Source organism: Anoplopoma fimbria, chromosome 13 (genome assembly GCF_027596085.1).
Source record: "Anoplopoma fimbria isolate UVic2021 breed Golden Eagle Sablefish chromosome 13, Afim_UVic_2022, whole genome shotgun sequence".
Classification (NCBI taxonomy): domain Eukaryota; kingdom Metazoa; phylum Chordata; class Actinopteri; order Perciformes; family Anoplopomatidae; genus Anoplopoma; species Anoplopoma fimbria.
In genome coordinates this window covers 7,281,457-7,294,129 of record NC_072461.1, presented here as the reverse complement: position 1 = coordinate 7,294,129, position 12,673 = coordinate 7,281,457, and the positions used below count along the sequence as shown (strand labels likewise).

Here is a 12,673-nt window from a genome sequence, read left to right as displayed (position 1 = left end):
GGGTCGCTCATGTTTTATGGATCATCCTGCTCCCTATATCCCGTCGCCACTTGTTTGTTCTGTGCAGGGGACTTGAGAAGGGAAGAGCAGTGCTATGGCTACTTGGTTTTACGCACGCCGTGGTTAAAGTTAACTACGGCCGTGAGGGTTTTTTTTCCCCCCCCAGAAGTTTGCGTAGTAACGTGGAAGGACCAACCGCCCGCGTGGACTGCAACACGAGCACCTTGCTAAAAAAATGGGCGTGAACGGAGAAAGCGGTGAGCACTTGGAAACCAGATTTAATTGAGTCGAGTTCCTTCTTCGGAGCTTCACTGTGGGACACTTGAACCGGTCCAAACCGCAGCTATGGGTCTACCTCGTCATGGGTAAATGGGTTCATCTTTGGCTCTGTCCAATGTGCTTCTGCCGGGCAGTGAGGATGAAGTTGATGGAGTTAAACTCATTATGTGAGCTCCAAAAAACTAACTGGACGTGAAGCACCCAGAGTAGCTATAAAGTTGTCTCGACTACTTCCAGGGTAACGCCTGTCATTTTGCATTCGGATTTTATTTTTTATTTTTTTCTTCTAAAAAGTCCCCATCACATAACCCCCGGGTCATTCCATTTGAATGCTCCTAAAGTGTTTACATTGATTTTTTTTTTTTTTTTTTAAAACCATCTTGAAAGCACCGTGGCGGGGAGGATGGACCCTGCCTCCGGGACAGTGGGCACGGCGTCTCTGGCTGCCGGCGGCGGAACCGGCGTGAGTGCGAAAGCGCCTAAACATCTGTGGAGGCAGAACCAGCCCGCGCTCTCTCCGCTCCACCACGCGCTGGTAGTGCGCAAGAACGACCGCGTGAGACAAAGAGGCTTTTCGGACACCGAGCGATACCTCAAACCGAGGAACATGGACCGGACTTACGCCGTGGACACGGGGCACCGACCCGGGCTGAAGAAATCCCGGATGTCGTGGCCGTCGTCGTTTCAAGGTCTTCGACGGTAAGGGCGAGCTGGGGGAAAGCGCTTCTTCTTCTTCTTCTTCATCTCGTGTGTCTTTCCTGGTTCTCCCTCGGTGGACATGGGCGTTGTGTGCATGAGCGACGCGCCAGAGCGGAGAAGTCTTTCTGCTCGTATTTCGTCCGAACTTTGAGGAGGTTATCCGGCTCTGTCGTGCCCTATGCTCGACCTCTGTTCATCCTCACTTTTTGTCTCGCACCGTCGAAAGCATTTACGACATTAGTGTAATGGAAATGACACAACGGATAAAGTATAGTGGTCGGTTCATAGCGAAAAGAATGAAATAGTCGCTTAATTATAGTCAAATATAATAGCAGTTTATGCCTTTTTTTTTTTTAACATTTAACTTATGGCATAACGTGTTTTTATCTGTTTCATTTTTTATTTTTTTTTTATGTATATATAATAACGGAGCTCTCACGCGCTCACACTTAGCTGTCACATTTAGGTCAGAAAGATGCGTCAGCCTGAAAATGAGGGTTCATTTGTAGAAAATAAATAGGAAAAGTTTAAAAAAAAAAGGATTAAGTAAAGGCAGCAATCACAGGCGTTTGCGTGTATGCTCATATCTATTAAATAGACTGAAGCTGGCACACTAGGCAGGCGGAGACCAAGGTTACTTAGTGAAGTATGACAACGGAGACTGGGAAGAAAAGGTAGGCGTTGACCAAAAGGCAGGTCACAGGGGACGTGCACATGCAAGGAGCCCCGAACGCAACTAATACTGGAAGCATGTTTTGTGGTCTTGAAGGATTAATACTGCTTAGCTTTAGGATGAGAGGTTAGTCTACTTTTCATGTTTTGAAAATACCCTCTGGTCTCTATGAGGGAAGAGATGCAGTAGGGAAGCTTCAGGCGACAGCATCACTAATACATGGTGACCACATCCTCTAAAATGACACTCACAATAATCTGACTCACTACACACAACAACATGGATAATCTTAGAGCATGCACGACATGTGCTTGGTATTCAGACATTGTGTGCATAAAAAGTATTTAACCAGACAAGATGCTGTGAAATGACGGCAGTTTTAGTGAAGCCTGCCTGCTTCCAGACAGACAGACACACACACAAGCAGCTTTGCACTCTGACAGCCCGGGTGTGTGGGTAAATGTTTCTGCTCTAATTACTCACTTGTTCTGGGAAAGAAGGGGGGGGGGACCCTAACTGAAATTAAATTAGAGAAGGTCACCTCAGCTCCCTGACTGAAGTGACTGTTGCGGATGTAAATTTATGTCAAATAGCTCGCCTTCTTTCTTTCTTTCTTTCTTTCTTTCTTTCTTTCTTTCTTTCTTTCTTTCTTTCTTTCTTCCTCTTATAAAATGGGATCGTCATTGTGTAGTTATGAGTGATACTTTCCTGCACACTGGCTTGTCCTGCCGACAGACAGAACGGTCCCTGTCACTGTGGCAGAGCAGTCACATGGAGGGAGGGAGGGAGGGAGGGAGTGATGAGAGCACAGATGGAAGTGACATTGTAAAGTGGTGTGCTGGACCAAAACATCCGTGTGATGTGAAAAGGTTGCATTGTACTTTACTACTTACTACTTTATCCCAACAAAGTGCAATTTAACAGGAGACATTCACTTTTCAGATTTGCTTCAGGAGGGTAATTACACGTAGATTAACCCAAACAAAACAAATCAAATTTTGCACAGGAAGCTAATTATGTAAGAGGCACATTTCACTCCAGCACATATTCAGGAGCACTAGCAGCAGGCCAAATCAAATCTGGCCCCTTGTTCATCGCAGCACGCCAGCATTTGCAGTTAGCCAATAGGGTAATTTGATTGGCCGGGGTCTTTAAGTGCCTCCATTGGGTCAACACGTTTTTGTAATTCTTATTTCAATGTCTTCTACCACTCGCAATGGCCTCCATCTGGTGCTCATTTCATAAAATGAGCACACCTTAGGTGTAGGAGTCACAGTAGGCAATCCTATCATGACACATTGTCAACAGTAACAATGCAGGTGTTTATATGATGCACAGCATATTGCAAGGCAGTACAGCAGTTGCTGCTTAAAAAATCAGACCAGCTGTAGTTAAGTTAAGTGTGAAGTAAAGGGTTTCACCTATTTCTCTCAAAGTGACTCAAGTCTGTTCATTCTGTGTAAATTACATTTAACTGCAACCCTTAAAATAGCACATTGGTAGAAATAAATTACAAATGTGTAGAAATCCTAATTGATTGTTCCATTAAAAACAACGTTGCTTGGCATATTGCCTCATTGATTGTATCGCCCAAACATCATGGAGTCCACCCTCCCGGCATTCATTGCGTTTCTTGCATTGATTTAAAATCCCATTCTACGGCCTTTGTGAACACACAGATAAACTGCTTGTCAAGAAAGACAGCCGACTTCTCCCCGCGGCTTGATATCATTTTAGCACATGTAGTCGGCTTTTCAGATACCCTTCGGCCTATGCAAATGTGTTGCCTGATGCATGCATGTTTACATCCAAGCCGTGCATCTGATTGACTTTTCCAATTATCAAGGCAGCGGCAGGTTGCCTATCTTAACATGAAAAAAACCAGCAATCAAGTTGTTGCTGCGAGCTAGATAAACAAGACCTATTTCCTGATTGTAAAAGACAGATAGAAACAACTTCTGAGGCAGTGCCCCCGTAGTAAGCTAATCAGAAGAGCCAGCTACTTGCTCAACACACACAGTTGATTTCTGTCTCGCGGACGGAGAAAAGACATCAGATCTGTTTCCTCAGAGGATTGTGGATGCCGCCGTGTCTGCCTGAGCGACTGGTTTGCACAAGGTCCCCGTGGTAAAACGCATCACAATGGAAGCTGGGTCTTGACGCTGCTCACGGCTTCTGTGAGACCTCAAGAGGAATCTAGAGCATCTTTTGACGAGGAGATGGCATTTCTCCATGCTCGTCTGTCCCTGCATGGGGACGCTGCGGGGGGGGGAGGATCATGATCATGATTTCTCTTCTTTCTGTCAATTCACAATCACGATTTGGCCATTAAGTGGGCGGAAAAGGAAATGTCAAAACAAAAAAAAAATAGATGAAACATCTAAGGAGGGACGAAGGGATGGCAGGTGCTCCATCTGGACATTTTGTCCCCTCACCAGCAGCAGATTGGAAAACGTACCTCTGCCCTCTCACTTTAGTCTGACGCTGTTTTTAACGGTCGTTGATTTTTCTGCAGCCAGTCCTCCTCCTCCTACTGTGACTGACTACTGAGAGTTGCCAGAGTGAGGTTTTTAGCCAGCACAAAGCATAACCCCCTGGCTATGTCATTAGATCCCAAGGGCAGGAACTGCTATTCGCTATGTGGCTATATATAAACCCAGTCACAGCCATACTCCCAGTCATACAGCATAGGCCCTACAAAGCACTGGCACAATGCACATCTACTGTACCCGTTGGCTAGGCTCCCAGGCATGTGAGAGATGTCCAGAACATGCTAATGAACACATTGCAGACGTGGCACCAAACTTTTCCATTAGCAGAGATCAGCACCAAGCGTAGCCTGGCTAATGAAATGGGTCATGAGGGATCATTTCTGACTCTTCTGTGTTTAGTGTCACAGCATGAAAGGCAGGCAGAGCTGATAATTACATGTGAATGCTAGGCCCTTGTCTGGGTCTTATTGACCTATTCACTCAGGCAGAAGTGGAAGGTGTATTGAGTTGGTTCTTCAGACGAGTGTCGTGACTTACCGGGGCGTTGAAAGATGAGCGTGTGCATTAGGAAGTCAGTAATGTGGACAGTGAGATAGGAAGTCAATTTTAGACAAACTGATCAGAAGCTCCCTAATATGTTTGAAATGATCACGGTAATAGATGTACACTAAATATCAATACTGAGGAGACGTTTCTTCTATTTAGTCCAGGTTTTTTTAATTAATTTTTTATATAAAGTTAGGATACTGTGTGTCTATGTAAAGAAGACACACAGTATCTGATTTCTCCCTACCTCAGCTAAATGCAAAGAAAACAATCTTATCAAAAAAGGACTTTACGCTTTTATAAGAATACATTTGCAGACATACAGTGAGTGCGACACTGGTCATACAAGAGGAGGGAATATGGTTTTAAATGTATTCACTAAGTGAATGGAATACAACCAAAAAAGCCCCATGGAAGATATTGAAATCCATGCCACTTCACAGCTACTCATAATCCATTAGCAAGTCAACTGTATGGCATTTACAGTCACTGTTTCAGTCATTCTGTCAGCCTTATCTGTAATACAATCATGAGGTAACGCCATTGAAAAGTTCCCCAACCTCCGGCTATAACACCAAGCACCAGATCAAATTTAATCGCATAATAATATAAGGTCAAAGATGTTCTAAATCAAACTTTGTTTTGTACTGTTCCTTTATAGTCCAATATAACTTACTGCGTGGAAGTTTGCAGAAACGCATATAAATCAAACACAACCCACTCTTTTTTTCAAATTAAAAGCACTGGAATTTGAAGATTTGGTTGAGCTTTAAAACATTCCAAATCATGCACAAAGCAAACAAATAAATTCTAACCAAACAGAGTTCTTTCAAATTAGAGAGACTCAGCACGATCTGAGAGGGATTTGTAAGAGAGGGAAAAGGTTATGTTCTTTATTGTCATGAATTTTTTTATTGAAGTGATCGAGCGCATGTTGAACACTGAGGCGGAGAGTTAGAATATTTATGTTTGATGTTCAATTTTTTTGATAAAATATAAAAACGGGGAAGGAAGTATTCACTTCTTCCTATTTCTTTTTTCATGCATAAAACACTTAATTATGTTAATGAGGTATTGTTTTCTATGGTTGCACAATATGTGTTTTTTTTATTTTTTTACATGTTCAAAAAAAAAGAGAAAAAATCACATCTTAAAAGATGGTACACTCAAGAAGTCTGACCTTGACACGCTTCTCTATTGTTACAGGTCTCAATACAGATGGCATAAGCCGTATGTGTGTGACCATATAGACTTTTTCTCTGGAAGAAAAGTGCTGGCAAGCTGAATAAAAGCGTTGAAGTCTTCTAGTTGAAAATCTATGAACTTTTTGGCAGCGGCTATTTGCGCACGCTTTGAATTGTGCTTTACAGGTAAAATATTCATTGAGTTGAATTCTTGAGGAAGAAAACCATAACATTATTAAATTAAATGACAGGACTTGGCCCAAAAATCCCCCAAGCACAAATCTGTTTTATTGATTGCCATCATTTTTTTTAAGTCAAATCAAAGAAAGTGGTAGAATTGCTTTATTTGTTCAGAAGACGGAGAATTCTCTGTGATCATTACAAAATCTAGCTACTTTTATCAGAACTGCACAAAGAGAAAAAAAAACCCCAACAATCTTGTAGAAGTTATGTCTTATACCAAAGCAAATACTGATTGAAATTAAAGTTCACAACTGTTATATGAACACTGTTGTTGTCTAGTGGGATCCTGCTAAGGGAACATATTTCTCCGTTGTGAAACCTGGACATTGTCCAGGGGGAACCACAGGCTGGTGGATGTGACTGGCTCTAGGAAAACATTATTGCTCCATAAATGAGAGGAGCTGTGCTCATCTGATTTTTACCAGCAGGAACATGCATTTGTTTAGTTGCCCTGGCTTCCCCTTCCCTCGCTGGTCATCTGCTGGGCTAATAAGAGGCCTGAAAACTTATTTTGTAGGACAGCCTTGTAAATGGCCATGAGCCAAAGCCTCTCCAGACTGACTGCTTGATGCTGGGTGATTCCCTGAGCTCTTGGCTGGCTGTGCTGTGCCGATCGCATTACACTCAACACTGTGATAAAAACTCTAACCACTGGTCTGGTCTAGGGACTGATAGCTTTGAGAGAGATAATACAGACTTATGACATATTAATGTGTTCTGTCAGGATATCTGTATCAAAGCTGTGGAGAGTACTATGAAGACAGAGTTTACTCTTCAGCATTTATTTCACATTAAAAGGCACATGGTCTCCATATGGCAGAGCTCAACTAATCTAATGTGCATCGCTGTGACCCCATACTTTCAAGTCATGAAATATTTGTTCCACTACAAAGTAAAAACATTGTGTATGCCATAAATAAGCCCCGTAGTTAATGTTTTTTTTGCTTGTTGTATCTTTACACATGGGTCTGAATAGAAACAAATACCTGAACTTCATATACATACATTTGTAAATGCAGTGATATTGAGGTACGTCTCTGAATCCAAGAGGACACAGTTCTCACTATCGTCCAGGGCACACATTTTTTTCCCCCTGATAAAACAACAAATCCATGTTGAAATGAACAACAACAACCTTGATGCTTAAAAAAAATAAAAAATACACTGACTGGTCAACATTTTCTGACCGTTCATTTGTGTCACACAAGACAATATCCTGTTTTGTTCAAAGTTTCAATACATTTTAAAAACTCCTCTGAGAAAGAAAGAGAAGAAACATATTTCCCAAAATGTCAAACTATTGAGTGGATGCCTCTGACTTTTCTCCACAGAGATTTAAAGCTTTCTATAGGTCAGTGACTTCCTGCTAAATGTCAGCTCTTTGTGTGTGTGTGTGTGTGTGTGTGTGTGTTTCTGCTCATTATAACCATATAACCTCAAGCAAGAGTTAAGCACTACAACTTGTCACAGAACACACATTTTATTTGGCACCCACTCAATTTCAACATCCCTATGAGAAACTGTAATGATACTTAACAGTGCATACACTGTAAATGCATTGCCTTAAAATTATCCATATGCTTTTATATACAGTAAATAATTTTTTATTTGATAAATCTCCTGCCAACAGAATGCCCCCTATAATAATTTTAGGGGGGGGGCTTATTTTCAGTTTTTTTTTACATCTTGTAAAGATCGTTTAGTAAATAGCAAAGCAATTGGGACTTAGGACTTGTGTCTCAATTTCCCTGTAGGACTGGACAGACTCAACAATAAATGGTGTTTATACTGGTGCTGACCAGGCTATCTGTAGGAGCAGGTGGTAGTGGAATCTGGGAAGCTTATCAGTGGGAACAAACGTAATGTACACTACCTTTTTTATCAGTGGCATGCCGATCAAGTAGGAAACATTGGAAAGCAATTGATTCCCTCGCATCCAGTGATGCCACAATGAAAACATATGATCTCACCCAATGGCTTTAATAGAACAGTTTAGGTTGCATAATATAGCAGGGCGGCAGCTAGGTATCACCTGCTGGAGGAAATGGGCTAACAATAAACAGCCTGACAGCTAGTTAAAAGGCTTCCTGCACACGAACAGGGTTTCATACTGCGCTGTAGTCATTGGTAACTGTCACTCATCCTAGGTCTCAACACCCCACGTATGGTGCTTGGTTTTTTTCCCTTTGCCTATTTTCTTTCTTTCTCTTTCAATCAGTGTGTCCTCTTGAGACATACTTTTTTTCTTTCCTTCCATTTCCTGATTCACTGACGCAAACACGGGCTCACAAATAACAGCAGTGGTTTGTGCACATACTGGCACACTTACTCCCCAGTTTTCATCTTTTCCTTCCATCCTTCCTATTGTCTTTTCCTTTCGCTCTCTTCTTCTCACACTCTGATTTGCAAGTAGAATATTTTCAGCATTGCATATAATGTTAAAGAGCAGGAGAGACAGTCAAACATTGGGCATGGTAAAGAGGACCAAGCCATAACTACAGTGTCATATGTTGGACCTTAAGTATTTTTGAGATGTTTGTATGGCTTTTATTTGATATTTTCACAGTAAAGCGACTGCAGGAACTGAGGGGAGAGAAATGTAGAATGGCAACAAAGGTTCCCCGCCAGACTTGAACTGGGGACGTTGCAGTTCAGTCCGTGCTTTATCCGTTAAACCCCCAAGGGATTCTGATCGGATCCCAATGCGGACAAGATCTCAGAGTGTACAGACTTGACAGTTAATGCGTCCTGGCATGACTGCATGACAAAAGTCACATTGAAAAGCCAAGTGTGACCACGGGCACAGACACGGATAGTGGTTTCTCATGTGGTTCTGTTTTTACTGCATTAGAGGTCTGCATACATGTTTTACACGTGTTTGTTGGCACGAATAGTTGCATCACTAAATGATAATTAATTACAGTAGAATACAGCTTCAGTCTCATGATAATCATAACAGTAAATTAAATCAAATTTGTAATTTAGGGAAGGTCATCAGTAATCTCAATTTTTGTTTCATTTGTGTTTTGAGAAAAAAGCAGCCCAACTGAAGAAATGCATATTTAATTCAAGAACAATGAATTATATATGCATTTCTTTTTATATATATATATATATATATATATATATATACACACACACACACACACACACACACACACACACACACACACACACACACACACACACACACACACACACACACACACACAGTACCAGTCAAAGGTTTGTACACTAAATCTAAAATATAAAACATATTCTGGTTTGTTGACCACATAATTCCATATGTGTTCCTTCATAGTTTGGATGTCTTCAATATTAATCTACAATGTAGAAAAAATAAAAATAAAGAAAACCCATTGAATGAGAAGGTGTGTCCAAACTTTTGACTGATACTGTATTTATAAATAAATGTGTTGTAGATTTACTGTACTGGGACAGAAATTTGTCATGCTTCCTATGATCTAGATATCAACTGAAAATAGTCTTTTATTCTTGTTTTTGATTCAATCAGTTATAAAGAACTCAGCTGACCTGAATCTTTTTTTTTATTTCACAAAAGATAGGTTTCTATATACCTGTTATCTCCATGTACATTTGACTACTTGATGATTTCATTTTTAGATCTCCTATACAGGCTTGAAAGCAGTCTGTATATTTCTACGGTCCTTGTTTTGCATGAATATGTCTGGGGCTGGTCGACAATTTAATTATGATGATTTATTGTCTTTCAATAGAATCGTATGCTGATGAAATCATATATCAAGATATCATGATTAACAATTATGCCGGTGAAATTGATAATAAAAAGAAAATGCTAACTCAGATTTTTAGAATATCTGAATTGCCAAGAAAACTGCTTGTTGGAACATCCAAGTGCTGTAAAATGAAACCTGTTCATTTTGTACTAGAGATCTTAATTAAACAAGCAACGTAGATGAGAACAACCGTGAACAACATTACCTGCAGCATATTTTGTCAAAACACAGTGTGAGGAAAATATTCTGAGTTTAGTAATGGACAGCAGAAAAGTGGATTGAGCTGCATGAATTTTTTAGGAGTTTCTATGGACATTGGGATCCTTTTTTTCTGCCTTAATCCACTGTGACTGACATGAATTCAGAAGGACCACCGCACGCTCTCTATGAAGAAAGCATCCATCTTGTACTGCCAACACACAAGTCTACAGGGTGTGCCTCTTTGAAATAGAAAAGTTTTTAGGTGCAGTATCAGTTTAAGACTGTGACTCATAAGTTGATTCACTCACTATGGGGATTTGATTGGCTAATAAATCGGCCCATGACCATTTGCTTATTAACAGGAGATGGATTTTGTAGCGGACCCATGGGGGAGAATGGAGAGGCTGGTCTTGATGGCTCCTATTACAGAGTCATTAGCAGAACTCTTCAGATTGTGTTGCAATCTTTGTAGTTACATCATTATCAGACCGTTCTATAATACATTATCCAGCTTGGTTTGGTTTACTACCTTCAGAATGACGGTGAGCTACCCGACATCATTTCTTTTTTTTTTTTTTTTTTTACAAAACTAGCTCTTGTGGGTGAAGTTAATGTAATTTACGGTAATTTCCAATTTATCTTTTCACGTCATTATTTAAAAGGTTTAGTTAATCTAGACTGTGCTCACGGAGGAAAAAGTCTTCCAGATACATTTTTTATTAGCTGAGAAAATATTTTGGTTCTTGCACCATTCACTACAAACAACGGATATTCATATCCACCCCACCCTATGCCATGACACTTCCCGTTCACACCCACTGATGTATTAGCATTCTAATTATGTTTGAGCACGTAAAGTCTGTCATTTATAACCACACATGCAGTATACATGCAATAATATCAGGACTGCTAAGTTACTACTGGTATGTAAGGTGTTCTAGAAGCACTGCACTGATCAAGCACACAGTTGCTGTAGACTTGAGATGTGGACCCACCATCGGACTAAAGTATCGAACTTCTCATAGAAACTTTGTGTGGAGTATCATTCCTTTATAAGCCTTTAATCAGTTTAAGGCATGCAAACATTTTTTTTGTTTTGTTTATACGGTTCCAAGCCCCCATTATTAACACAGATTCAGGCCCTCAAGTTCTGGTCCCCTGTCAACAACAGAATCAGACAATAATGAACATTACACATAAACACCCCCTGTAGCATAGTGGTTCAGCTATGTTGGTGGTCTGTTGACCCCTAATAGCCAAGTCTTTATTCCGTCTTCCCTCCATTTTGCTGTTGTATTGCTCTATCTGTACTATTAGTCCGGTGGTGCACCTGGTTCATAAAGCAAAGTGGCTCTCCTGGCCCAGTTGTGGCAAGCTGACTGACTGACTGTCTGTTTCTGTCACTGCCATGTATTTTTTATCAAGTGTATCATTAGCCTTTTGTATTAATACGTACTTCAGTCTTGTCTATGACTTAAAATGTGTCAATGACATCAATTTCAGCAGCCTGATCTATGTCTTGTGAATATGACTCCAAACACAGATATCTTGCCATAAACACATCAATGTTCCCACAGACGGTGTCATCTTAAAAACACACAGGAAGGATTGTAGCTAGCACCTTTCACAGACTGTGACACTTGACAGCACACCTTCAGCAGCTTTTCAGACATATACAGAAGACAAGTCTCTTATCTGTCAGTTTTACACAATGGGAGTAAAAAAAAAAGAAGGTAATTCTAAAAAAAACAGGGCAGCCTGTGATTGACAATGGCTTCCTTTTAACAACTCCACCCACGTCTTGACCTGTACTGTTAATTTGCATGACACATCTTGAAGACCAGTTGTACATTGAATTAGATTTTTTAAGTATGAAATAAATCCGTCCTTTTTGAGTTGAAATATAATCTCCTCGCATTTTCCCTTCACAGAAGGTCACCTTGCTCATTTGGGAAATAGTCACCATAGCTACATTTGTTGGAGGGTTGCACTGATTTCATTAGTGATGAGATCTCATGGGGATGCTTTGAGGACAGTGAGCAGAGTGCGGGGAGGAAGACGAGTACAGGGAGTTTATTAGTGGAGAGTAGGAGAAGATGGGGAAGTTTTTGCCTGAGCAGTTTTCATCCAACTCTTAACTTGGTGCTCACTTTTGAAAAAAATACAGCAATTTAAGATAAATGTTATATATATATATATATATATATATATATATATATATAAATGCAAAATTTATATATAAAAAATGTTATCAAAAGGAATGCTACGAGTGATGAAAGAATCCTATTCCTCTCCTTACCGAGCCAGAATAGTGGACTTAATTTAACTATCCTACTCTGCTGTACTTATTATCTCTATCAAGGTTAAAGGCAACAGGAATCTACATTATCATTTTTAACATGGCTAAATATGCACAAAGTTTGGCAGGGCAAGGGAAATCTAGTACTCTGTCACACTTGATCAGTTTTTTCTAGATGCAGCAGTGATAAAAACTGCGACGTGTCTGCAGGGCATCTTGGAGCACAGAATAACTGTGGCCCACTTTCATCCTTTCCCTCTGGTATGCCCTACCTGCCTGTTTGCATCTGCATCATTTAG

General features: G+C 40.5%; 1 protein-coding gene across 1 annotated transcript in view; it reads left to right on the top strand.

Annotated features, from left to right (window-relative positions):
• The first annotated feature begins 682 nt into the window (after positions 1 to 682).
• pde4d (phosphodiesterase 4D, cAMP-specific) overlaps positions 683 to 12,673 on the top strand; it is a 130,216-nt gene continuing 118,225 nt past the window's right edge. The window contains exon 1 of the mRNA XM_054610351.1: positions 683 to 978. Within this exon, the coding sequence (XP_054466326.1) occupies positions 683 to 978 (296 nt within the window). The remainder of the gene's footprint in view (positions 979 to 12,673) is intronic.